Here is a 26,122-nt window from a genome sequence, read left to right as displayed (position 1 = left end):
TCATATCGGACAACTTGCACGCTGTGGACTGAAAGGCCTTGTGTCATACACCAAAGAATTTCCTTCATTTGTGCAGGGCGCATTGGAAACAAGCTGCAACCACAGTTCACACCAAGGCTTTGTGTTTGGTGGCTCGCTCTGGACGCGCCGCAGCTTTTTTTACCCGGCCTCTTTTTGTCCCACTGCCAGAAGCTGTCCTCTGTAATCCAGGAGAAAAACATCCTCCATTTAAGGCTCTTGAAGAGGACTTCTAAGAACTAGCGGACAGAGTTCTTATCAAAGAGACAAAGGAATAACGGAAACTTGAACAGCAAAAAGGGGGAAAAAATAAATAAAACTAATCTCCATTTTCAGTTTTTGCCTCTTGTTTTTGGAAGTAGGAAATCACAAGCAAGAGTATTGAGATGGTAATAACCGAGGGCAAACCAGTTTGGGGCCACACCTGAAAATATTAGTTATTGCTTCAGCACGCCACTAGCTTCTCAGACAAAAAAAAGAAGCATTCCTCACTGTGAGACATGCAATCTGCAGAGTTTTGTCCAGCCATAGGATAAACAGAGATTATACCATCATCTGGCCCAGGCGGACGGCTGTGCTGATTGATGCCAGTTTCTGTGTTGTAAACAGATGGATGATGAATAATGAAGATAATTGAAGCTTGGGTTTCACCTGAGGTGCCTTTTTTTGTTCAGAAATGACATTTGCACGCTTAAGCATGTGCACGCTTAGCTAAAGGCTGGATTGTGATTGTAGAGTCCATGTATATTTGAAATGGGGGTGGCTGCTGTCATCAGTGTTTTATAGTTAAGCTGATTAAAATAAGTCTCATACATTTTCGCTGGGCGGAAAATGTAGAGCTACATTTTTTTTAAATTCAATTTAAATGGGGCAAGGTGACTGTCATTGACCCCGAATGGAGGCCTAGAAATGTCAAATGAATTGTAAAATTAGTGTCATTGTGAAATTACTCTCAATACATATTGCTTGAGTGCATGTCTGTATTTAGTAGGCACCCAGTCATTGTGAAACAGGTCAACAAATAATAAAATGAAATCAGGGGGCTATTCCAGAAAGGAGATTTAACAAACTCTGTCTAACTGTCTAACTCTAATCTCTGACTTGATTAACCCTGAGATAGGAAACTCTGAGATTTGATGACTATGAAAAGCCATCATCAAAGAGGTTCAGAAATTACCATGAGTCACCATGGCAAATGGTTCGAAATCTTACCCCACTTCCTGCGTCACTCCATTTAAGAAGTTATCCCTATGAGTACAGTGTGCACTGTTTTGGAAAGAAAATGCAGCACAGTCAGAGAGTTACGTGAAACTCTAATGGTGGTTGCAAGTCATCAGAAAATTATTAAATTTGTTTGTGCTATAAAAATGATTGTGCTGTTAATTGTTTTATAAGCACTATATTTGGTGGCCAGTGACTTAAAAATGACTAAAACCCCTAATTTTTACGGCACAAACCGAAGCCTACTAAGATTGGCCTACTATTTTTAAATGTAGTATTTTGCTGCACCAGCCAGTTTAATACAGTAGATTAATTTCAAATAACTTTTAATGGGCTATTAGCTTAGCCTAAAGGTAAAAAAAGTGGTGACCTATTTGGCCACTGAATAAATGTATTTTTTAATTTTAAAATGATAACGTTTGATTTGAGGTAAATATTCAGGATTCCAAAATCCTCCCTGGGCAAAGGCTATGCAAAACAAATATGTCCAATAACTGCTCAGTAGGAAGGAGGAGATATGAGAAACACTTCATTTGTTTAAGAAACAAGTTATGTACACAGTCAGTTACTGTGGATTGAGTTAAGTTTCTTACTGGTACTGGAAGACCAGAGTTTCCCTCTTCTAAGGGTTAACGAACTTAGATTTTTAACAAAACCCACTTTCTGGAATAGGCCCCTGTACTGCTATGCTTGTAGGATCACAATACTATAATTTTCAACAGCACATCTGTGATCGTTACCTTTGTAAACAGGTTGACATTTTAATGCAGTTTGTGTACTGTTTTTTTTTAATTATTATTATTTATTTTTTAACAAAAGCAATGAATTAATAGGAACATGACACTTTCTTTGGTTGGTTTGCTTATTTTCTTTTAAAGCAACACCAAAGAACTTTCCCTCTGTCGCATGCACGCTTTGCAAATAACGATGTCCACAGACAAAGTAGAATATGTTGCACAATTTATGAAAGTACGATGTATTGCGACATCAGATGCAAGTCAAATTTGTAGTTTCTTATGTCTCATTCCATTGAACTACAGACCCGCTACCCGATCTGGCAAACTTACATAGTGCGGTTATAGCCGATAGAGGGCCGCATATGTGATATATGATCATGTGTTTTAACACCCCAAATTAGCTGCATAAGGAGCCAATACACACCTGGTTGATAACACAATGTGCGTCTCTGAGACCCTAAACGTGTGTGTGTGTGTGGTGGTTGGGGGGCGGTATGCACTGTTCTGGTAGCCTTGCCTGACGCCCTCACTTCCTGTTGGGGGAGCAGAGAGGAACTGGCCCATGTGACCGCCACTCAGGTGTTTGTGCTCCGGGCCCTGCTGTACTGAGGCCAAGGTACATGGGATGGATAAAACGAAGGCCCCCCACACACATGTACTGACACACACACACAAAACTGCCATTTGATTTAAACAGTGCTCCCTAACTGCTTTTCCGTGTCCATGGCCTTGGAGTTTCATTTCCTCTCTGGTCACCAAATATGCAGATATATCCGGCATGTGTTTCTTGTGCGAGTGCCCAGGCAATATCCATGCAGCGGGGCGTTGTTTACTAGTGCTTGTTTCCCCCTTTGTCACTGCCAGAGCACAACATACTGTATGCACAACACAATATGAGAGGCCTTCTTTTAAATGAGCCGAAAGCATGCTGAAGTAAGCCATCTTGGTGCTTTTACGGCTGCTTTTGGTAAAATGGCTAGATTAATGTTTTTTTTCTCCTTTATTTACAGATAAAAAGAACTCTAGTCATGACAAGCATGCCTACAGAGTAAGTAGCCTATTCACTAGCCTTTGCAAAGGGCAAGGTGCTTTGTGTCATTTGCCTTAGGTTCAAGATCACACTTTTGAAATTAAATTGGGTATAATTTAAAATCCCTTATCAATTACTTCTGGTAAATCAAGTTCCTCCATAGTGAATATCTAGTTCTCTCCCTTTGAATCTGGCCTTGAATTGTTTGTGTTTGTGTGTGTGTTTGTATGCTTGTATGCATCCATGTCTGTGTGTGTGTGTGTGTGTCAGAAAGCAGCAGACCGTGCTTCAGGTTGTGAAGACCCTGGGTGGGTTCTCAGTGGTAGACACAGTGTGTGAGAGCACAACCCACGTGGTAGCAGGCAGCCCACGTCGCACCCTCAATGTCCTACTAGGCATTGCCCGAGGGTGCTGGATCCTCTCCTATGAGTGGGTAAGTTCTTTGCATGTTTGTATTTGTTGTATAGGTCTTCTGGTTTCATTTCCATGTCTGTAGGGATGTAGGAAGATGCCCATATCCCTACGGACATCCTCTCTAGGATGTTATATTTAAAATTATAATTCAAAAAATAAAGTAACCTCACTTTGTAAAATATTCAGAATTCACTAGTAGAAGTATCACATTTACACACTGGCAGCAGTCCCCCAGTTTCCCCCTTCCCCCTAAGCTTTACATAATCCACATCATAACATAAAGCGACAGTGCATAAGCCACCATGGTAACTTGTGCCAATTTATAATAAGGGAACCTGTCATCTGTACCTGTAATAGCTATCGATACATCTGTCATGTATCGATAGCTATTTATGTAGTGCCACTAACCATATGTCTGACGTCACAATCTCAAAAATCTTTAATACAATTCTTACACATATTCCAAATACTCTGTAGCAAGACGGTGTATCATAAATCATGTCTTTGTAGTCTGTCCGCTCCTGGCAGACCCTCAAGATAGCCCTGTCATAATACATGTTGTGCTAACAGCAGCATACTCGAGTTGTATAAAGACATTGAAGGCATAGCAGCGCAGTGGTATCACCCTCCACTTTAGAATATTAAAGTAGAGCGTGACCCCAACAGGCAGGCCACAACAGGCACGTTACTGAAGTGTTCCGTTCACAGAGCATAAAAATAGTTTTATAAGACTTTTTTTTTTTTTTTTCAAAAGTACGCAGCGCTCTCACGTCCATTGATTTATAGTTGAAGCTAACGTTTGCAGCATACACTCCGCAAACAAACTGCTTCAGTTACGTACCTGGTGTAGCCTGCCAGTAATAGAATGCTCACTTCCAAGGAACTCTGCATGTTGGCAATAAGAATGTTCTTTCACTGTACTGTATGGAAATGTTGTGCAAATGTTTTATATGTACTGTATGTAAGTGCATTTCTGTGTACAGTAAGTCTGTGCTTTACTATGCATTTATACAACATGCAGAAGCAGATGCAATGTACTTAAGGTCCTGGCAGCTCAATTTGTACTACACGGTGCAGTTTGATTGCACTGATTGCCTCAAGTGCATAGATGTATTTGTCTTTTTGGAGTGGACCATCTCATATGCTGAATACTTCATGCATAGATCCCTTTTTTTTCCCTCTCACTTGCTAGATTCTGTGGTGCTTAGAGCACAGACAGTGGATTCCTGAGGAGCCTTATGAGATGTCTGACGACTTTCCTGCGGCGCCTGTAAGTATTTCTCTCACTCACTCACTCTTGTGTGCCCTGTTGGTGTGCCCGAGTGCACAGAAGGAACTTGTAAACTTGCATAACCTCCTCAGAGAGATTAGCGTGAGCAGCCAGGCCAGAAATACTTTGTTGCATACTGGGGGTCGATAGTGGTGTGTGTGGGGGGCTGTTGGTACGGTGGCAGGCCAGACTGGAAGCTGCCACAATTATTGTCATCCACAGAGTCCCCTGGCTTTTTTAAATATGTGTTGCATCCTGTGTTAAATGTGGAAATTGTTCCTTCCTGTCTTCCTTTACTCCTGCCCCACCGCAGTCCTGTACCCAACTCCGGGAGGTTGATTGAGTGTTGTTTTCATCTAGGCTTCCTTTTGAAAGAGCTTGTTTGTAAGTCTGACGTTAAACCCACACCGTTGGCCGTCAAGAGACTAAAAGAGGCTGCTAGGATGTCAGCAAAAATGTACATTTCAAATACCCATTGGTAATTTCCGAAATTCCGACATTACTAAACATCCTGAGAATATCAAAATAATGTGACCTGTACGCCACTAGTGTTCCTGAAGTAGCCACTCTGGTGTATTCAATTATTTGTAGCTTCACAAACCTCTATGCTTTTGGTTGAGCACAGTTGACATCAGTTAAAACAAGGGGCTCATAAGAAGTCACCCATCATAGATGGATAGTTTATTGTTGCTTTTTTTTTGCTTACAACACGTCTCTTGACAAAAGAATATGACAAAACATCTTTTTCGAAGTATAACAATAAAATATATTTTGTAGATTGTATGTAAACTGTTTCCATATGAAAAATGGACAAAATCATGGTACAATTACACAAGTTTCATCCAATCTCCGGTAACTTCAAATGTAAAAAAAAACGTAATAATACACAAAAAAAATAAGGAGAGGAGGAAAAAGGATAAATGTGAACAATAAGTTAACAGTAACAGTTATTTATTCCAAAAATAAAAAATAAGTTACTTCTATATGTTGTAAAAACTTGACCTCATAAAAAAGTTCTATCACTGAACATATTCTCTACATGAAGAAAGTTATGTCTGTGAAGAGGAAAGAAAGCTGTTTTTGAACCAGATCAATCACAACATAACATAACATGCTACTTTCATAACAGTGTGCCCTATGAAAAGCTCCAAATGTATAGTGTAATTTGAAATGTTCTTGTTGGAATGTCTTGGCTTTATTTGCAAGATCATGTGCACAATTTAATGAAGGCTATCAACAGCATCAGTGTTGTAACGATAGCTTACCAGTTGCAAACAGTTCACAAAAAAGTTTGTATATAACATTGTGCGAGCAAGACGTGTCATGCTAAATTAATATGTTCAATACATAAGGGCAGAAGCTTTGTGCCACAAAACATTTGTTGTTAACAAGGACCAAGGGCCTTGATGATCACTGTGCAATTTTAAATCTATACTACAATCTGCTTGAGGTTTTAGTCTCTGTACCATAGTTGTTTTTCAGTAAAACCTCATAAAACACAGGAAAACAAAATATTTACAATGTACTCTAATGAAATAAATATAATGGTTCCAAAAGAATGAGCATTGACCCTAATGAGTCTGTGTTTGTCTGTAATGATACTTTTTTTTTTTTTTTTTTTTTATCATCGCTTGGTTAATGGAATCAACTGGCTTTTTTTTTTTTTTTTTTTTGATGGCACATTGAATTACAAAGACACTATGGGCCCTGCCAGAATGCTAATGTAAATGTAAATTCATCAAGGAATGGAATGGTAGGAACGACTCCTTTACTCTAGAAAACCGTCCACCAAGTGCTTTAGTTGCCTATGATCCATATATCTTGGCAGTTCTCTTTATATCTTCTCTCTTTGAAAAGATACTCACATTTACTCCTTTCAAACACTTGGATCACTTAGGTAATTCTCAAAAACTTGTTGAAAATGTGCTTCTGTGCTAGGCCCAGTTCCCCAGTTCCTTGAAAATTCACTTAAGAGGAGCATGTTCGAAGTCTGCAGGACGGATCATCATTGTTGTGGCCTTCAGTGAATATCCTGAACCTTTCCAGTAGTACCATTTGATTCCATTGAAACGATTGGTGTTCTGGCCTTGTTGGTAGTATATGCCATTGAGGTTCGAGGGACCGCAGGCGTCAAACCACCAACCTATACACAGGAGATATAATTAGAGTTTATTAGAACAAACAGAAAATGAGTTTGCAAGCAGGGCACATGGCTGATCCTCAAACATAAACGTTTGGTTTGTTCTCCGCAGAATACATCAGCTTGTCTAGACAGGCTATCCACAAGCTTTGACATTTCCTTGTGTCACAAAGATATGTTTCACATTAGCATAATGCTGACAAAACAAGGAGAAGAATTCATATGGGAAGATCACAGCCTGTGCTGTGTTCAAGGAGAAGGGTTTGGGGCGGCCATGATGGAGCAAAGCTGGTTCTTCTCACCCTCTTCCTCTTCCTCCTCTTCCTCCTTCTCCCTCTTTCTTCCCCCTCCAAAACCCATCGCGTTAGCATAACCCAACTGAAGGTCGCTCTCTGCAATTCCCATAGGTGCAAGGATTCCTTCATGGGTGACACCCCTAACATAAGAACAGCCCACAAAAGACGAGAGGAACGAAAAGAAGCCAGAGAATTTCAGGGTAGAGAGGAGGACCAGCACTGGAGATTTTGCGAGCAAGGAGCGAGAGGAAAAAAATGCTTGAGTTCCCAGACTATTAATGTCAGGCCTCACAGGGGCCAAATTCCCAAATGAGCTGATCAGTGATTAACTCTGAGCTAATTTTTCTCAAGAGTCCTGACCCAGCTAGAAAAAAAATCGCAAGGCGCCTTTCAACTTGCGTGAGTTTCTGGGGGCAGTGCCAAGTGCTGTGTTAAAATTTTTGGAGAGGGAGCTAAGGAAATCTGAAGTTGTCCTACTCTGAGGGCAGAATGTGGCAAGCATGCTACAGTCATTTGTAAATACACACTTGGGGAAAAAGGTTTACAGTGGGTTCTAAAAAATGGATGTTAAGAGATCCAGTGTGGAGGGTCTACATACATCGAAGTATATATTACAAAGGTTCAAGGTATTGTAGCCACCAGAGAGACATTTATTGTAAAAAAATGGCTCTTTGAAGATGGTCTCTCTTCAACTAAATATTGCTAGAAAGAAAACCCCCAGAAGGTAGATTCAACCCCTTCATCAGAGGTTCTCATATTATAGTTCATAGGCCTCCAGAGAGCATAGGTGGCTGAATGTCAACAGTAGTTTATAGTCTACCACATGAAGAACCTCTCTGCCCACTCATATAACTGAAAAGCTACTGAACTGATTTACTATACATTTTCAAATAGACATGCTGGAATTTCGTTTTATTGTGAGATGGGAACGAGGGTCTGCAGTCACCTGACTTTTCTTTTCTTATTACATGTGGCACCGCTGTAGACCCACATAACTGCAGATTTTTTTGGATGTGCCTATGTTCACAGGTAATGCTGTTTTCAGGCATTGGCAACTTTCAAACAGGTGCGGGTAAAGCATGGACATATGTGCAGATGTGAGCTGTTGAAATAAAACTGTCAGCCTTCACTAGGTTTGTGTGTCAAAGCCCTGAAAGCTTCACTGAGGTGGGATGAATAATGACCGATTGAATGAAATTGCATCCCATGTTTTAATCATGGAGGTAGGCTGTTAAAAAAGCATCAGGGAATAGATCAGTAATTGAAATGAACCTGTTCTTACCTCCTGAGGTCAGCTGTGAGCACTTGCACACACATTTGTCATTGTCCGCATCCTTTGCGCTGAAGTCACTTCCTGGCTGGCCAAGGCTACTGATTTTGCCTGCACTTCCACTGTAGCCCTTAAGGTGTATCCTGTGTAATTGAAAATGCAGCAAGTACAATGTGAGGAGGAAGCCCATGATTGCTGTTGCAGAACACAGACCAGAGCACACTTAACTAAAACTGCTATGGTGTAAAGTATGAAGCTGGTGTGCAAATGCAACATTTTGATCATGGAAACTTGATTCTTTCATGTTGTTGTGATAACTTAGAAATGGATTTATTTTGGTGAATTGTGTCACCCTTATTCTTGTTCTGCCATTGTAAAGACCAGAGAGGATGGCGGTCATTTCCTCTTTCGTTACAGGCCAATGTGCAAAGAAGTGCCAAGTTCAAAGAAGTGAGTGAGGAAGGTTCACGCTAAAAGTCTTTTTAAACACTGTGTATGTCTGTGTTTAACCGGGGTTAAGCAGCCATTGTATTCTCACAGTGATTTTTTTTCAGTCATGGTAATAGTGATCGGTCAGTGTTATAAGGAACTAAAGTGGAATTAGTTAAATTATGGATTTAATTGGTTATGAAGTGCATGATGAAAGGTTAGAAACGGGCAGTGAAATGGGAAGGGGTGGTCTTTTATGATGATGTCCAGTTACAATCTGTGTTATTCATCCATAAAATGAGATTGTGATGTTATATCAGGGCCGAGCAGAGCAAAATCATCTCCAAAATATCAACATGTTGGAATGTTTGGTTTGGAATCGTAAGCGCATGACGTGCCTAGATTATTAGGTTTTCTTTTCAGCTATGTTTTTCTTGCCATAGTTAATGGCCATGTGCTTTTATGACAGATATAAAAGCCTGTTTGTGTGCCTTTTTTACTGTACTATCCCTTTTTGTAGAGTTTGTAGAGTTTAATTGAACAATTGGTCTTAATTGTTACATAGTGTTGTTTGGTTGCTTGTGTAAGTAGATTGCAGGTGCTTTACCTGTAATTTTGTGATTCATCAGCAAGGGAAAATTCATCATATAGCGAGTATCCTGAGTTTCCCTCCCAGTCCTGCAGTTCGATTCTTAGGACATACGTCTGATCCGATGTCATCTGAGAGGTGAACTCATTCCCCAGCCAGTGTTCTCCTGAGACATCCCCAAAACCCTTTAGAGGGAAAGAGTAACTCAATAATAAGGTGGTGATGGGTCTTTGTTTTACATGGTGGATTATGTTCTTTCTTTGCCTTGATGGGCTGAACATCAAAATGTCAGCAGAATTAGTGAGTAGATTTTAAAAAAAAAGTCCTTATAACCCTGACCTTGACCTTATAACATCTGTGGTAAATCTATTGTACAATATCCCAAGTCATGTCTGGGTTTTTTTTTAGTTAAGATGAAAAGTCTTCAAAAACACGGTTGAGTTTGGTATTTATTTTAAATGTGAAATGTGGTTTCTAGACTGGCATATCTAGACTAGATAGGACTTAGTGTTATTTTCACAGCTCCAATAAGATGGAGTGAGATGTCTTGCCAAGGCGCTTACCATTTTGTACTCTTTCCACGTACGGTGAAAGTCAACATGACCGTCGAACCTTCTCTGCAGAACTGTCCATCCACCTCCCTCTGTTTCCATGTCACAATAGGCCTAAGGGGACAGACATTGAACACACAGTCTAAATTACACATTTTTCTGTGCACTTTGTTCATCCAGTTCAGAGAAGGATCTCTAATGAATTAACCGTTTCTGTTTTTGCCAGTCTGCAATGAGGGTGGCGAATTGCACTGGAGTCTAACCACTTTTCCTTGAAAAGTTTCTAAGGAGATGGCTGTCCTTGCCTAGGCATGCACAAAACTAACTAAAGATGAGGCTTTTTCGCTTACTTAATCTGTAAGCATTGGAAACCCCTGCTGGGAAATGGACATTTTACACCTTCATCATGCCAGCTCTCGATTGAAGGCGAGACTAGCAACCTGTCGTTAAGTTTTTATATGGGTCTCTGTCCCTTGTTTTAAACCAGTTCTTTGTTATGTTCTTTGTGCAGTGTGAATGAATGTTTTTCCTACCTTGATTGGCTGTGTCATGCTCGGTAGATTCAGTGAATAGACTCCACTCTTTGTGCTTCCGGCTTTAAAAACTGCTGCACAGTCCCTAAACACTGTCGGGGCATCTCGCATCATGGCAGACCTAGTCACTGGAAAGAGAAGAAAGTAAAAGCGTTAGGCTTGTGCAGACAAATAGGCGCTTGCTGGTATGTGCCTTTTGAAGATATTTGCAGGAGTCACAGTATACATATAGGCATATAACCTACATGTGATCAACAAAAGCTGTGGAGTTAAGGTGCTTTTCATGTTGCCCAAATATGTAATGGCCAAATGGAAAGAGTGTCTTTATATTTCATGGAAGCCAAGTAGAATGTAGGGAAGTGGGCTTAACAGAGCAGAGAGAAGGAGGTAAGGAAAGGAATGGAGAGTTTAGGACGTAAGTCTCTCCTCAGCATTCTCCCTGGCAGGTCTTGCATTTGCCTTTTTCACAGCCGCCATTTTGACATGAAAAATCTCTGTACAATTTAAGTGTAACAGAATCCAAACCTTAAATAATTATTATTTATTTATTTATTTTGTCATTAATACCTGCCATATAAAATGTCTGCTGTGTAAAAGGTCCATTGCTACTTTAACTTGTCACAGCATGGCTCAACAACTCACTGGTGGAGGTGGATATGGAGTCAATGATGTTGTTGACTGTGTCCAGCAGCTCCTGCTGCTGCTGCTGCATGGCGGAGTTGTTGGAGGTGGCGTGCAGTAGCTGTTGCTCCAGCTGCTGAATGACGCTGGTCTGCCGCTGGACCAGCTGCTTCAGCTGCTCCTTCTCCTCCCGCAGACCCTTCAGCTCCACTACCCGCTGAACCTCCATCTCCTCTACCCGCTTCTCCAGGAAGCTGCAAGGGGACAGTGTGGGCATTGAGCAGTGCAAAGAATTGTGCTTTTTGCATTCGGTGTGGGCAAAGGGGAAAAAATGTATGTGTTACACTTTATATTAAATGTCTTATTATAGTGTGCATAATAAGTACATGTTGCTGTCAATTTCAGACCCTATTTCCATCCGTGTCATGGCAGTATGAGCCAATATGATGCTTACATGGCAATTTTAGAAATATCTCTAGTACATGAAAGAAATGTGTTTAGAGGGTTGTAGGCCACTGGGTGAGTCACTTTGGGGATCAGTCGAGTCACCCTACTTCATGTTGACAAACAGAACGGTCCTTGGAAACCACTTTAAAGTTGAGATTTTATCAAGCTATAACTGCGTAGCTGTGATTATCCTGAAACAACAACTCTTAAGGCTCAAGTTTCGTGACGGCAGAATGAACACTAAACAGAATGGAAGATATCTTACCTGTTCTTTTCATTCAGCTTGCTAATTTCGTTCGTTTGGAGGATGAGTTGTTTTTCCAGTTTGTTGGTTGATAGAGAGTTTTCATGAAGTTGAAGTTGAAGTCGAGTTGTTTGATTTATAACCTAAAGATGAAAAAAGTTTTTTTCCCACAGAAAATATGTAAGATTAGATTTAGCTTTAATTCCAACAAGCCTCTCAAAGATGTAGATTGGTAAACATGTTGTGAAATGACACATTTTTTGGCATTGACCAAGGACCCAACCTTACATAATGAAGACTATGTGATCTTTAGGGATTTGGCTTCATTTTTCCACATTTGTATTTGTTCTAACGCTGAATCAGAGACTGCCTTGAGGGTAATCTCTCAATTTGGGATTGGGTATGATTAAATTAAGTTGTTGCTTGCTTATGAAAATAAGACAAGTTGCCATTATATAAAGACTTCTGACATTGGCTTGTATTTTCTAGTATAATCTGTTTCACAAACAATTCCACAGTTCACTGCAATCCTTTTGGATCAGCTACACTTAAAGCCAAATTGCACACGGTCCTGCTTTTTCATCAAATACATTTTTAGTTGGATTGTTTTCATTGTGTGTGTAGTCAGTGGCCTTAGCAACGATATTATTTACATTAAAAGAAGAAGAGGGACATTGACCTTGTCAAATATATGCTTTTATGTTCTGACTGATGCAATATGAAATGTCTTTCCTCTAAGCAGCTACCATATAGCAAAGAGCACAGTCAGAGCTGTATCCCTGAATGAGTGGAAAAACCTGTTTTCACTACAGGAAAAAACAGAACAATCAAATTCGAATAAAGGAAAGTTTTGATGGAAAGGGACAGGGGATGTCGGGGGGCTACTGTGAACGAGTAGGGGGGACTTCACATGCGGAGAGAGTTATTGAACGCTCAGGTCAAGGGACAACACCCCCCCCCCTCTCTTGTCTCCGTTCCACGTTCCAATATGAGGAACTAGACTCAGCAAAAATTTGTGACCAAAATGTTTACATCCAGTGTAGAAATGGGTGCTCCACTGGGAGAAATGTTGATGGGTTGGAGTGGGCAGATTTTTTTTTTTCGTTGTTGTGACATTGATATGGCCGCACTGTGGGAATATGATGATGTTAATAACAGGAAATGGTGCGTAATGTGTTTGAACAGGTCAGTGACCTATGCCCCGACTCGAATAGTATTGCGGCTTTGTTTGTTCATGGGGTGTTTTGGGGGACTCTAACATGGCAACATTTTGATTCACTTTAGAAAAGACGGCATGTCTGCTGTGTTTTTGTACAACATGTAAAACATCAGCAACTCTGTGGAACAAGTGTAATGAGGGTGTTCTGTGAAGTTATAATGGGAGCTTACCCGTGCCTCGACATTCGTCAGCTTCAGGGTCTGTTCCACTGTTTGACTGAGCAGGTTTGTCCCAATCTCAATTATGGCTGCTGTGTGGTTTTGCACAGCATGCTGTTGTATCTGGGCAATCTCGTGTTTCATGTTGTCCTGGATGTAGTTCTCCAACTGAAGTAGACACAATGGGATTGTGTATGAGTTAAACAAGTAGCAGTAGGAATGACATCACATTTGTTTTCAGTGAAGTTTTTGTTCATGAAATTGAAAGGGCAATAGCAATGTGTCTGTGTATTTTAGGAATCTAGTGACAAACTTTGCATAAACAACAGTAACCCAGTACTTCCTATGGGAATAGAAATACACACTTGTACACCTTTTAAGACTATGCAACAATCAGAATTAGTCCCATGGGAAAGGGGATGACTGCAGATACACTCAACCCTTGAGCAAGTTCATGGAGAAACTGTATTTTGGCATTGTGGGAGTGCTTACTTGGTGTGTGTAACCATGAAGAATTAAGAGATTGTGATTTGAAATAACAAGGTGATGCACTTATAGATCTGGTCCTTTATTCTGAGTTTTACTGTACGTTCGTTTTTCAACATTTGTTACCCAAACAACATTATCTAAACGTAACATACTTTTTGTCTTGTTCGTTGTTTCAAAAGCTTATATTTATTTACCCAACAAACAAAGTACTGTCCTAGAGTTCTATCCACATGCTATTTAGTAAATAGATTGATGGCACACTCTGCCTAGAAGTCAGATTTCGATTTATCAGCAGCATCTGTGCAAACATTAACCTTTGGACCTCTGGACTCCAGACTCATTTCTCAGATGAAGAGGATCAAATCTGTCGTTATAATTTAATTTTATTGTAAACTAACAGATTTCTCTCTGAAATGCAGGTGGTCTTGGTATTTTAAAAATGTGTTTTGTTGTAAACAACATTGGTGATTGACTGTGAATTCACTGTGAATATTGTGGGGAGTTGCAACTATGTTTTTGTAGAGAATTAGACATCAACATTTCTCGCCATAACAGAAAGACCTTTAGTTTTGTGTCATCTGATTATGGCACAATGAGAGACTTTAGTTGTAACTGCTCTACATTGAGCACTTCAGATGGATATAAGGGTCATATTTGAAACAATAGTAGCAGGTAATGATATTAAAAATCATATTAAAAATAACCATGTATTAACCGCACCTGTGTATTAACTGCCGTTCCCAATAACCCAATGAATCAGAATCAGATTGTGCTTTAATCATGAAGAAGAATGAAGAAAAAAAATGCATTCCCATGTATAGCCCGCCCCCATGTATTAACCTCATAGCTGAAGAAATTTTGTAAAGTCAATGTATAAACCTCAGTAAATTACGGTATTGGTGTCAAGACGACACTACCAAGACCCCGTTATTATGTTCTCTCCTGAGCCTTGAGTTCCTGACTGGCGGGCAAAGAGGCCTTAACAAACAGGATGGAAATGATGACTGCTGAGTTGCATCCTCTATAAAAACATTTTGAGAATGAGGAAAAATCCCACCACCTTCCTCTGAGTGCCCTTCTACTTTGGGGTGGTTGCTCCTGACTGGCATGGAGTGATACACAACACAAGTATGTGGAGCATATATCCTCCTAGTAAATAGTGATCAGAAACCCCTTCGGCTGCAATCAGCGCTGATTTTGTTTGTCTTCCTCTCTACGCTTCCATCTTGTCTTGTGTCGAGGAGCACCGACGCACGTGGAGGGAGGAAAGTGTGCCATCGGAACTGCGAGCAGGACGTTCCATTGATGGCTAATGATCTAATCAGTTGTTTACTTCACTCCGGCCCACTGGAGGACTCCAAAAGGAAGGGCTGTTTGTTCACTCCGTTTACACAAACGCGTGACAACAAACTGACACATTGCCGTACACTGGCACGACAACAAAGACCCACAAGACTCCACAACCTCCCCAACCAGCTATTTCTAAATCGAATACGCTAACAGTCAAAAGATTTAGGGTGGGAGTTTTTTGTAAGAAACATCTGTTAGCTGATGGCCATTGTTTTTGTATGCGCTGAATTTCAGCAATAAAGGAACAGCCAGGTCAGAGGACGAGCATGCCCCTCAGAGAGTCCCCATTGAACTCATGACACCACATGCTGTTCAGTATGATAAAGTGTGCAATATGAATTTGCACCTGCCAGTTGTCCCAATATCTCTACCAGAGTATCTATTAATACATTTTGGAGATGCTTTTGCTAATTAGCGCTTATACATTTTAGTCAATGTACATTTTTTTCTGAATCTGAAGAATATTAATACGACCCACAGGAGAATTTCCTCTCTGGCCACTATCCCATCAGAGTCAAATAAACCAAAAGAGGATGCTTAGATATATCAATAATTAAACAGAGCTACATCTCATCTCTTGTGGTCGAGGAGTAATTTATCTAAGGTCCTGTACCAGAACCTTTGTCAAATCATGGTGTGTGCAAAATGCAGATAAAATGTGATGGAAGTCGAAAGGCATTCACTGTCACCAATGAAGTAAGCAGTAAATCACTATGGTGGTTTTAAATCTGATCCAAATCCCATCATCTATAGGCACTATTTGTTTTGATTTCAAACTGGATAGTCAGTGTGGATTTCCCTTCTCTATCCAAGTTAATTTCATGCGGGTAACCTAATCCAGCCATCTTTAAACAAAAAAGGAAGAAAGAAATGTCATGCAGTCATTTAGTACTCAGTCCTTTGTTATATAAAAAGTCTGATTGAACAAACAAAAAAAGCTCACTGATCAGGGTCTGGGTGAACAGGCTCTGGCATAAGAGCTTTCTTGGATCTGTCAGTACATCAGGATGACTCAAAGGAAGGGCCCATATGATCTCTATGTGACTGTCAGACCTCTGCAACCCTATTCATTAATCACACTCAGCACTGAAGAATGGGGAGGACCCGAGGAGTGATATTGCCATGTTTTCACGCTGCCTACGCTTCCATGGTGCAGGGGAAAAAAGGCTGAATGCACAACACCATTTTTTGGCACCGGAGTGGAAACTTTGTTGGCTCTCAGTCACTCGTGGTGTGGCAACTGGTCATTGTCAACTTGTTATTGTCACATCTCTGAGCCCCCCACACATTCAAGTGCCTACTACAAAAGCCATTTGGTATCCAAGACACATAGAACTTATTCAGTTGGAGCACTGGTTACAGTTAATAACACTGCTATATCAAACCTTGTTTAAAGTATTTGGTGATCTACAGGTGAGGATACTCATCCTAGGTTAAAATCGTGGTTACAACTGATTTTAGCATCCTCTCAAAAAACGTGTAGAGACAGGTTTTGGCAGCAGTATCATTGCCCACTGAGACCCCACTTCACCTCTCTTCTCTGAAAGACATGGGTCTGTGAGGCTGACTGAAAGGACCTTACTTACCATGAGAAGCCTCTGGGTGTTGTTCTCCATAATGCCCTCCAGTTCTTCCAGTCTCTGGATGGCCTTATATTCCTCTGGGTCATCATTCGGAACCAGGTTGGTCTCTGCATCCCCAGCTGCTGTCCGGCAGTTGTCCTGTTCCGGTAGCAGGAACGTGTAGCTGCATGGCCCGTTCTGGATCTGAAACTGCCTTTTGCCACTGGAATCTGAAGTTGTCCTGTAGCCCATTCCCAGGGTCAGGCAGTAACCCAAGATGACTGCACCAACAGCATTGAGCATTTTCTCATGAAATATTCACAATCAAAGAACACACACTAGAAATCTGTCAAACTTGAGGTCTGATTTTGTTCTGTCGCAAATGCAAGTCCTGTATACACAGAAACACACACACACACACCCAGAGGGAGATGTGATGCTTCTTTCCCTTGGCTATTTCCCAAAGTTGAGAGTCCCAGAGTCCTCTTCTCACTGTCCCTCAGGTTGATTTATACGGTCCTCAGATGCAGAAGGAGGAGGGGACACCTCTGGGGTGGGTGTAGTAGTAGTAGAGACAGAGAAAGTGTGATTCCGGCTGGTTCCCCGAAGTGCTAGACACGCTGTGTGTGTGTGTGTGCGCTCCTGTCCTCTCTCACTCCTCATGCTCCCAGCGCTTCCAGTTGAGCTGCAGCGGTCCTGTGATCGGCCGGGTTGAGGGAGTGGAGGCGGGGGCCCCTCCCACACCAGTGGCAATGGGGAGAGAGAGAGACATAGAGAGCAGCTCCTAGAGCAGCAGAATGGGAGGGCTCTGTGCAGAGAGAGAGGGAGAGGGGGTACGAGCAAGTTAGAGTGGCATCAAACCATGTGGAGGGTGTATCAGTGAGTGGAGGTTCCTGTGTGTGTATGGCTAAATTTCTGAAAGAGTTACTGAATATGTGTGTGTGCATGCGTGTATTCGTTAGCGAGTAAAGTACTTTAGTGTGAGTGAAGAATTTCTGTTTGTGTGGGTGAATCTCTGAATGAGTGACTGAGTGTGTGTGTGAATCTCTGAATGAGTGACTGAGTGTGTGTGAGGGAGAGCACATGTGTGTGGGTGAGTGGGGAGCACAGTCGCTAATTAAACACTTCCCGCTGTATGCTCCTCAACACTGCCTCTGCTTGAATGAAGGACTTAGAGGGCAGGTCACAGAGGAAGACGGGGATAAACTATAATGGCTGTATTTGTGTTTTGGATTCCTTTTAAAGAAAGATGGTCCGTGAGGCCTTTCAGGAAGCAGCTGTGCTCGCCTGAATAAAACTTCTGCCCAGGCTGTGTCGACCCATGGACAGTATTGTCCTCCCTCTGTAGTCACTGAATGCTTTAAGTTCTTTTTAAGACTTGAGAGTAATGAGTGGAGGAGGATATTCAAGTTGTCACTCATACTATGTGCAGTTCTTTGGTAGTTCTCAAGAAGCATTGGGCCTTATTTCCTGTTCTCAAACTCTCTATCTGGGTCTTGTTATTGGAGAAGGGTTTGAAAACCGTCTGTTTACAGAAGCAGACAGTGTCTTGGCATAGATGTTAGAGTCATTTATAAAGCCTAGTCCTTGTCATCTTAATAGTATTTTAGGGCTGCATTAATACATAGGCTTAAAATAGCCACATCTTGAGTTCACATAGTTGTCTGTCATCAGCTGTGCTTCTCCGCTTGCTTTTTCCTTTAGGGAAGGAGTTGTTGATTGTGTTTTGTAGTTGTTGATTGTTATGTCTTTAATCTCAGGCATCCTGATGGTAATGCATACCCCTCGATTCTGGCCACCATTTTGACCGCTAATCACTAATGTAGGGCAGTTGAGGTCAAGGAGGTCCTGACATAGGAATGAACTGGTGACGCTTGAAATACCATTGCATTGCAGTTTGATGAGTTGCGGTAGATTTTCGTCAGTAGACTGCCCCTAACTGTCGCCAGACTAGGTTGTTTTCTCGTCTTTCCTACCTTTGATTTGAGAGGATGTGTCTCAGGTCAGGGTTGTGTTCCCTACATCCTGTCTCGCTGGCTGTCACACCGACTCAACACAGCAAAACAACAAAAAGAAAAAAGGAAAGGAAAAAAGAAGACACACACAGAGAGAAAGAGAGAGAGTCTGTGACAAAAAAAAAAACATTTGGCGCAATGGTGTGTGGACATGTTATATCACTGAGAATGCCAGTGTTCCACCTGTATCTTTCTGTCATACATATCTCTGTCAGCAATGAAATGATAATATAAATGAATACAGGTAGACAGGTGGGTGTATTGGGTACATTTTTGGTAGAGATTCATGTTTGAAATAGATGACAAAACTAGATGACATTAAGTGACATTTTTAATTCAGTTTTCCCCTTTATGTATGGGATGTGAACACAGTAAATCTTCCCCCCACATTGTGCATAACACATCAGCACCTCATTTTTCTTCCAGATATGGCCCCTTTATGTTGAGCATGGGAGAGGGTCGATGCTTTGGCCTCGACAGCATGGAGAAACAGCCATAAATGTTGCAAAGAGTATTCTAGGCTGACATGCTGCTCATTTCATGCCTGGATATCTTTTCCATTGGCTCCTGTTCAGAGGTCCATTATGGGTCTAAGTTCCTAAACATTTGCACTGAACTTAGCCCATGCGGCTGCCAAATGAAATCACTTTTAGATCATTTAGCTTCTGGTAAATGTCATCTCTGATACTGAGTAAAACCATGAAAATGTTTTAAACTTACCAGGGAAACTTAGCCGTCTAACCTACAAGTAAGAATGAGTTATTTACTTATTTCTATGTAATTAAGTCATCTTTTTAAATTTAAGTTGTGAAACACATTTGAAAACTAAACCATTTAATACTGCTTTACCAGCAATGTTTTTCATACCGGACAATTCCGGTATGTCAATTTTGGTCATACCGGAATAGACGCAAGGGGCCATTGTAAAGTGCAGTCATATTTTTAAAAAATGACAGTGATGTCATCTTAATTAAGATACTGTCACAGAGGGGAATGCAGGTGTTCTGAACAGGAAATCAATCCGTTAAGAGGATGTTTTGTCTCGATCCCCTGAGATGTTTCGTTTTGCACTGGCAGAATCGTCAGAATCTGACAGCAACATTCGTCACTTCCGTGAACACCTGAGCTCACATTTCAAAGTGTTTAGTGTCAAGGCCTTTTGTTTCATGTTTACATGTAGATGTTGCACATTCTCAGTGTATGCAGACCTTTGGGTTTAGATTGGCATAAGTAGTCTTTTTGCTCCCCTTTTTGCTTGCTTCAAAGTGATGTGCATGATCATTGAGGGGTACATTCTTTACTCGAGGGCCTGACACTGTTGCTCAAATAGTTCCCCCATTCTGATAGATAGATAGATAGATAGATAGATAGATACTTTTGATCCCCAAGGAGAAATTCTGCATGTTTTCCATCTCACTCTGCTCTACATATCAAAGTGAACTCGGGGGTCCTCTTGATTAACTGAACACATCTGATTTAGTTATTCAAAAGGAGCATTATAACACTTAAGTTCAATTACATTAGCCTGGAACGGGGTGTGTGTGTGTGTGGGTGACACATGCTTGCGTACATGTGTACAGCACAAAGGAACGTGGAATATGAGGTGCAGCGATTCGGAAGTGGATTGATGTAACAATGCCGGAGGAAATACACTGTTAGAAACTCATGACCACAGAGGAAGGATAGTCGTTTCAAAAGAGAAAACAGGCCCCGGACTCAGGTGTCTGGGCCTGAATCATGCGCTGTTTAGGATGTTTCGGAAGTGGTGTTTGTGCCGCTTGTTTCATGTCAAGGGGAAGTCACACCATGAGGAAGAAGGAAGTGACACCATGAGCTATTTTTTGGCTGAATTTATGGACGAATTTCTTTGTGTTTTTGATTCCCTGAGATGGCTTGTCATCTATGTTTCCTCTGGCAGGCCAACCACACACTTGATTGAATGAATATCAATTCAATTTTCAGTTTAATTTCACTTATAGAGCGCCAAAGCATAACACATGTCTCATGGCGCTTTACAGAATGTTAGACAATCAGAGAAAAGAAAAGAAGGCCCATGGGTAACACGGGTGCGGAAAAATTCCCTAGGGTCAGTTACAGAACAGTAAGGTCTGTATACTTGATAAATGCAAAAGTTAGTCAGATGTAGAGAATAGAACATAGTGTTTAAAGCCACCTGAGGTGTATGTTATAAGAGGTGGGATGGTTAAATATCCAGTATGATAATGCATGAATCTTATTTAGTCAGAAAGTTCAATAGTCCAGTGTAGTAGCTTCAGGCTACTGCAAACTGCTTTACACTCTTCCTAAAGAACGTTTACAATGTCAAAACGGCTTGTTACATCGAGATACATAGTATCTCCATTGCAGCAGTCTAACTACGTTATGCTACTCCATTTAATTGGGAACGCATTTAAGCGTGCGGGAGAGTACGGTGGCGCATTGCATTCACATAATAATAATTAAAAAAATCTAATCTCGTAATTATGAGATAAGGAAAGGATCCGTGCTGAGGATCTAAACAGCCTTTCAATAAAAGCAAGCGCATATTATTAAGTAGGCCTATTTCCTACTTTGAATGAGTTCCTACTCTGAGAGATTAACATGTCTGAGTGGCATAGAAAAGACTGTCAAATCGCCAGGGCAACAAATTGTTGCACGGTCACACAGTCCTAACCAGTAGGTGGAGGTAGCCTACTGCCTAAGCGCTATCCACGTCATTAGCGTGCGTGTGACAAGCTAGATGGTCGCTGTTTAGGCTATTTTGTGCAGCTACTTCAAGTAGCATTCAAGTGATGAGTTAAACAGTCACGTGTTTTTCCTACACGGTATTATATGAGAAAAACATTGGCATTTGAACATTTTAAGTAATTTGTAAACAAAGAACTCTTCTTATGTAACCCTTTCGTAAATTGACTGAAGTTCGCTCTAAATATCTTCTTCTATCGATTATGCTAACCTTTAGCATCTCTATGGGATTTCTCATTTACATTAGCCATAAGCTAACACATTCGTTTCTATTCTGTAACTGGCCTACATGGTTGCCTACAGCTAGCCTACATGGTTGCTAAACAAACATCGAAGGAAATAACTGAGATGTACTGTAACGGGAATATATGGGAATTAACAGGAATAAACGGGAATTAATGGGAATAAACTGGGATTTTTTATTATGGCAAGTTAGTCTATAACAGGGAACTTAAATGTAGTGGACAAAACCCCATCTTGCAGCATAGTATTAGTTAAAACAACCTGATTTAATGCCATTTCAGTCAAATTTCTACCCTGCACATATGTCAATCACATGCACACAGCAATCGGCATAGGCTGCTAGACATAAAGGAAATCTATGGTGTGTTCATATGCATGGGGAAAAAATGTTCCAACCAATCGGATTTTGTTGTTGAGTGGTGTAGTGTATCTTGGGCAGTTCAGTGTTGCTACTTTAGCACACTAGTAAACCATAGGCAGAGAATGGGATTCCCGCTAGCATGCTAGCTAGCTTTGTATGCTAAGATAAGCAAAAATCCGAACATACAAATCATATTGCTTATTACGAAACAAAATGTTAATGTTTGTATATGAAACAGTTTGTATGAATTACCCAAAATTCCATGTTAATTTCCGTAAATTCCCATTATTCCCTTTAATTCCATGAAAGTTTCCAATTTGGAATATTTCCAAAATTCCCCAGCTTAACTTCCCATGGTAAGTTTCCGGAAATTTTCCGCCCCTTTACAACCCTAATCCTAAGTAAAGGCTTTTGGTTCAGACTTTCTGTTAGGAAGCTGTTAGGCCTTAGCTGGATTGATGTCAATGGCACACACACAATTGGGGCAGAATTGGAAATGTGTCATCATAGGCTATTTTCTCGTAATTACGAGATAATGATCTCGTAATTATGAGATAATTATCGAGAAAATGATCTCATAATTACACGAGAACCTGATTTTAATTTTTTTTATTTTGTGAATGCAATGTGCCACCGTACGAGAGAGAGCGCAATGGCAACAGTTCCCATTACTGACCATTTACAAACTGAGCGGGCACAGCACTAGCCAGAGTGGACCTGGCAAAGGGTCTTAAAGTGACAGTGCACCATTTATAAATGAATTAAAAAGCATCAAATTAACAGTATTTCTTAATACTTTGTTGTAATTACTGTGTTGCCGTTAACGTTTCCCATTAACAAAGTAGCACGCCGTTTGGAAGTCGCAGTCAATCTATATTTGCAGTAATTTTGGGGAGTAAATGTGAGGGGAAGAATTTGGGTGAGCCAGATAGCAAGTCCAATATGTTTAAGGGAAAAAATATTTTTGTCACTAAAATTAATTAATAATCGTGATCTCAATATTGATCCAAAATAATCGTGATTATCATTTTGGCCATAATCGTGCAGCCCTAGTCCAGGGGGATTAGGAGTTGGCATAGGGCAATGAACATTAGAACATATAACCTGCCTTTTTTATGTGCATTGGACTGCCCTGGTATGGTGTGTTACTGTCCAGATTTAAATTTAATTAATTTAAAAAAGTATATTGGAACAGGGATTATTCATATTCACAGGGGATATTTCATATTCCCCTGCATCAGCTGTGTCAGTTATGATGAGCAATAACAAACTAGTCTGTGTTTACAGTGTTACTGTGACCTCACAAATAATTGTTTGTTGGTTTGTGGAGAAACTGTGGTATTAGTTTTGTAAGCGCATAGCTATGAAATCACATTAAGTAAGGCCACAGTCCCTCTGCTAAGCACTTTGGCACCTGGTCATGTCTGAGCTTAATACTCATTAATACTGATTAAGCCTCATTACAATTAAAAACAACCTAGGGAGATCTATGTTATTTTATGAGAACTTTTATATACATTTTTGTACTTTTATTTTAATGTTCAAGAGCTGTTACTTAACCTTTGATGCATAACTCTGAGGATTTTTGACATGCGTGTTGTATTAGTTGTAATGCATTTAAACATGAAAGGTCTTATTTTGTCAGAACATCTGAATGAAGGTGTCCCTTCCCTGAAGTCTTGGCATTGACTATTGTACATTTACCGTACTTAACATTCCACATCATACAGTACATACTGAACTAGTATAATCCTTTCAACACCCTGACTAAACCTGATTCCAAAACTAGATGGCAGATATCTCTACTATGGGTCCACCCTGCAGGCCTCTGTGCCTGGGCCTGGTTTTCAAAAACTACAGATTGTCTTATTCAGCTCTGCCACTGACCCACAACAGGCAGGGAACCGCTTCCCCCTAAAAATCCCCCCGCAGCTCAGATCTCAACTCAACAGGCCCTATAATGAGTGTGCTACAAGGGCAGGCTGTTGGCATTAGCACTATTCAAAGCTTTCAGGCAAAGGGAATTGACAGGCCAGTTCAAGGAACTCCACCGAGGCACATACAATGCCTTTGTGTGTAACCTTTGATGTATCACTCTTAGCAACGTTAAAAAACCATGTTTTTTGCAGGTCGTTGTTGGGGATATAGTCATGCCCAGGTTTCCAGCTCAGTTGAGCTCCCATCATTGAATGCCTATGAAAGTGGCAGTATTGACATTATTAATTAACAAACTCACTTTGATGTTTGATGATTGATTTGGTTTGACTACCACCTCAATGGTAGCTGATGAGAAGAGAGGTTGTTTGGCTCAATTCATTTCTTTGTGGTCTTCTCTGTTTTCCTCCACTTCCACCACATTTTTTAGAATCCCAGTACATGATTTCATTTTTCAACAAATATTGCAGTACACATGCAATATCATGGCTAGACATTCTACTTATTTAAAGCTCCCGTAATGTCTAAACTTTGTGTCGCTCAGAGTTATATGTTCAACATAATTTAATTTCATTCTATTACATTTTTATAGAGGGGCCACAATCCATTTATATCCAAGTTCCATTTACAAGCTCTTTTTTCAATATTGGATGTGGTTTCAATCACTTGCATAATAATGCTAGACTACTACAAACACCTACTTCTTAAAGTGATTTACAGTTTAATAAATGTAACCACTTTAAATGTATTGTATATCTCAATTTAATCTCATTAACCATATGGAATGAAGCAGTTTGAATGACATTAAATCAATGTGTTGATTTTTCATAATGTACATGTGACTGAATTACAGAGTCTTTTCTGCCCTCTCCTTGCCAGATAAGATAACTACAGGGAATTAATTTATTAAAACTGGCTAACAAATTTAAAAAACAAAATGCAAATGAATCACAGCCATTGTTCTAATGTTGTAGATTTCCAGAATTTAGTCATATGTTTGCCCCCATAATTTGTAAAGTCAGCCCAGTCCAGAGATAGGCCCCATCACTGCTTTTTAACATGCAAATAATTTGCCACAAATTCATGCCAGTGCTCTCTCAACAAGAGTATTATTTTTGACTGCACTAGGCCTGGAAACCGTATAAGTCTATGCTACTAGACTGGAAAAGGTTTTGTTAGAAGAAAATTCTACTAACATCCCATTCATCCTAGTATTGTCTCTTTTTATTTTATCTTAAAAAGTGTTCACACTTGAATGAAAAGAACGTTTTGTCATGTGTTTCCAGGGAGACTCGGCATTCTGGATGGCACCTTTCCTCATTAATGGAAGACTTTCCTGTTTCCCGTCTCTTCTCAGATCTGCCGCCTCCAACAGCACCTCTCCGCTGGGGAGCACCAACAGGACCTGTTCCAGGGCCTCCCGCTGATGTTTGTGTCCCCCCTGTCTCAGCCACCCACTCACAGTCTGGAGGAGCTCATCAGGCTCTGTGGAGGAGCTGTCTGCCGCACTGTCAGACAAGCCGGAATCTGTATAGGGGAATACAGGGGCAGGAAACCTGAGGGGACCCGCTGTCTGTCGGAGCAGTGGATACTGGGTGAGTAATCATTCACGTCAGTATTATTGAACGGGAGTGACGTGGGCTTCCTCAGATACTTTTCGGGTATTTTATGACCCTTCTTTTTGAGGTGTCATGATTTCAGGTCATTTTTGATGGTAATATGGTCATTTGTCTGACTTGTTGGATTGTTTATGGTTGGTAGCTTTGTAACAAAACTTTGAGCTGTTTGATTGTGAGTCCTATGATTAATAATGATAATACTTTTTCCGTCAGGGAATTGGTGAGCAAAATGGTCTCAATATGTAAGAGATCCAAAAACATTTTTGGTTGATAACATATGGTTCAATTTTCCATGTTTCCCTCCAGACTGTGTGACACATCTGAAACGATTTCCTTATGAAGATTATGACTTGGAGTACCAATACCCATGATCTCTGTGCCTTTTGAGAAAATATAGATATGTTTGAGACATTTCATTGCAGTATTTCACATTTATATTGTCTTGTGACACATTTTTACATGAAGTGTTTTTGTTTGTTTGTTTTTTTTTGTTATTATTGTTTTAAATAAACAAGCCGTCCATTGATGACTACCTGTGTTGCATTAACTTGCACAGAACTGAAGGCTATGGGATTATAATAGACTGAATGTTCAGTTTTTTTTCCCTTATCTAGTG

At 40.5% G+C, this 26,122-nt stretch overlaps 2 protein-coding genes across 6 annotated transcripts in view; one reads left to right on the top strand and one right to left on the bottom strand.

The window, feature by feature from the left end:
- Positions 1-26,069, top strand: part of mcph1 (microcephalin 1) — a 38,333-nt gene extending 12,264 nt beyond the window's left edge. For 4 of the 5 annotated variants that reach the window (XM_048270122.1, XM_048270120.1, XM_048270119.1 and 1 more), the window contains 5 exons: positions 2,987-3,024; positions 3,277-3,439; positions 4,613-4,690; positions 25,245-25,482; positions 25,813-26,069. In XM_048270122.1, the coding sequence (XP_048126079.1) occupies positions 2,987-3,024; positions 3,277-3,439; positions 4,613-4,690; positions 25,245-25,482; positions 25,813-25,877 (582 nt within the window). In that variant the 3' untranslated portion in view covers positions 25,878-26,069. Of the gene's footprint in view, positions 1-189; positions 313-2,986; positions 3,025-3,276; positions 3,440-4,612; positions 4,691-25,244; positions 25,483-25,812 lie in introns of those variants that run through there. The other variant, XM_048270124.1, reaches the window with a different exon arrangement.
- Positions 5,340-17,275, bottom strand: angpt2a (angiopoietin 2a). Its single transcript, XM_048270125.1, has 9 exons — positions 16,613-17,275; positions 13,200-13,355; positions 11,832-11,953; positions 11,141-11,373; positions 10,499-10,626; positions 9,978-10,079; positions 9,433-9,599; positions 8,409-8,539; positions 5,340-6,833 (listed from the first exon to the last, which is right to left on the bottom strand). Exons 1-9 carry the CDS (start codon positions 16,889-16,891, stop codon positions 6,655-6,657), a joined length of 1,497 nt encoding a protein of 498 aa, XP_048126082.1. The 5' UTR covers positions 16,892-17,275; the 3' UTR covers positions 5,340-6,654.
- Positions 26,070-26,122: the final 53 nt, after the last annotated feature.

This window comes from Alosa alosa, chromosome 18 (assembly GCF_017589495.1).
Source record: "Alosa alosa isolate M-15738 ecotype Scorff River chromosome 18, AALO_Geno_1.1, whole genome shotgun sequence".
Taxonomy (NCBI): Eukaryota; Metazoa; Chordata; class Actinopteri; order Clupeiformes; family Clupeidae; genus Alosa; species Alosa alosa.
The sequence above is the reverse complement of the archived record's forward strand: the minus strand, read 5'-3'. Positions and strand labels throughout refer to the sequence as shown.

Excerpts from the sequence above, each read along its gene's own strand:
- angpt2a (XM_048270125.1), bottom strand. The coding sequence starts at position 16,891 with ATGCTCAATGCTGTTGGTGCAGTCATCTTGGGTTACTGCCTGACCCTG. Across the intron at positions 10,080-10,498 it reads GCATGACACAGCCAATCAAG|GCCTATTGTGACATGGAAAC; the intron begins GTAGGAAAAACA and ends CTGTCCCCTTAG. Across the intron at positions 8,540-9,432 it reads GATGAATCACAAAATTACAG|GATACACCTTAAGGGCTACA; the intron begins GTAAAGCACCTG and ends TCAATTACACAG.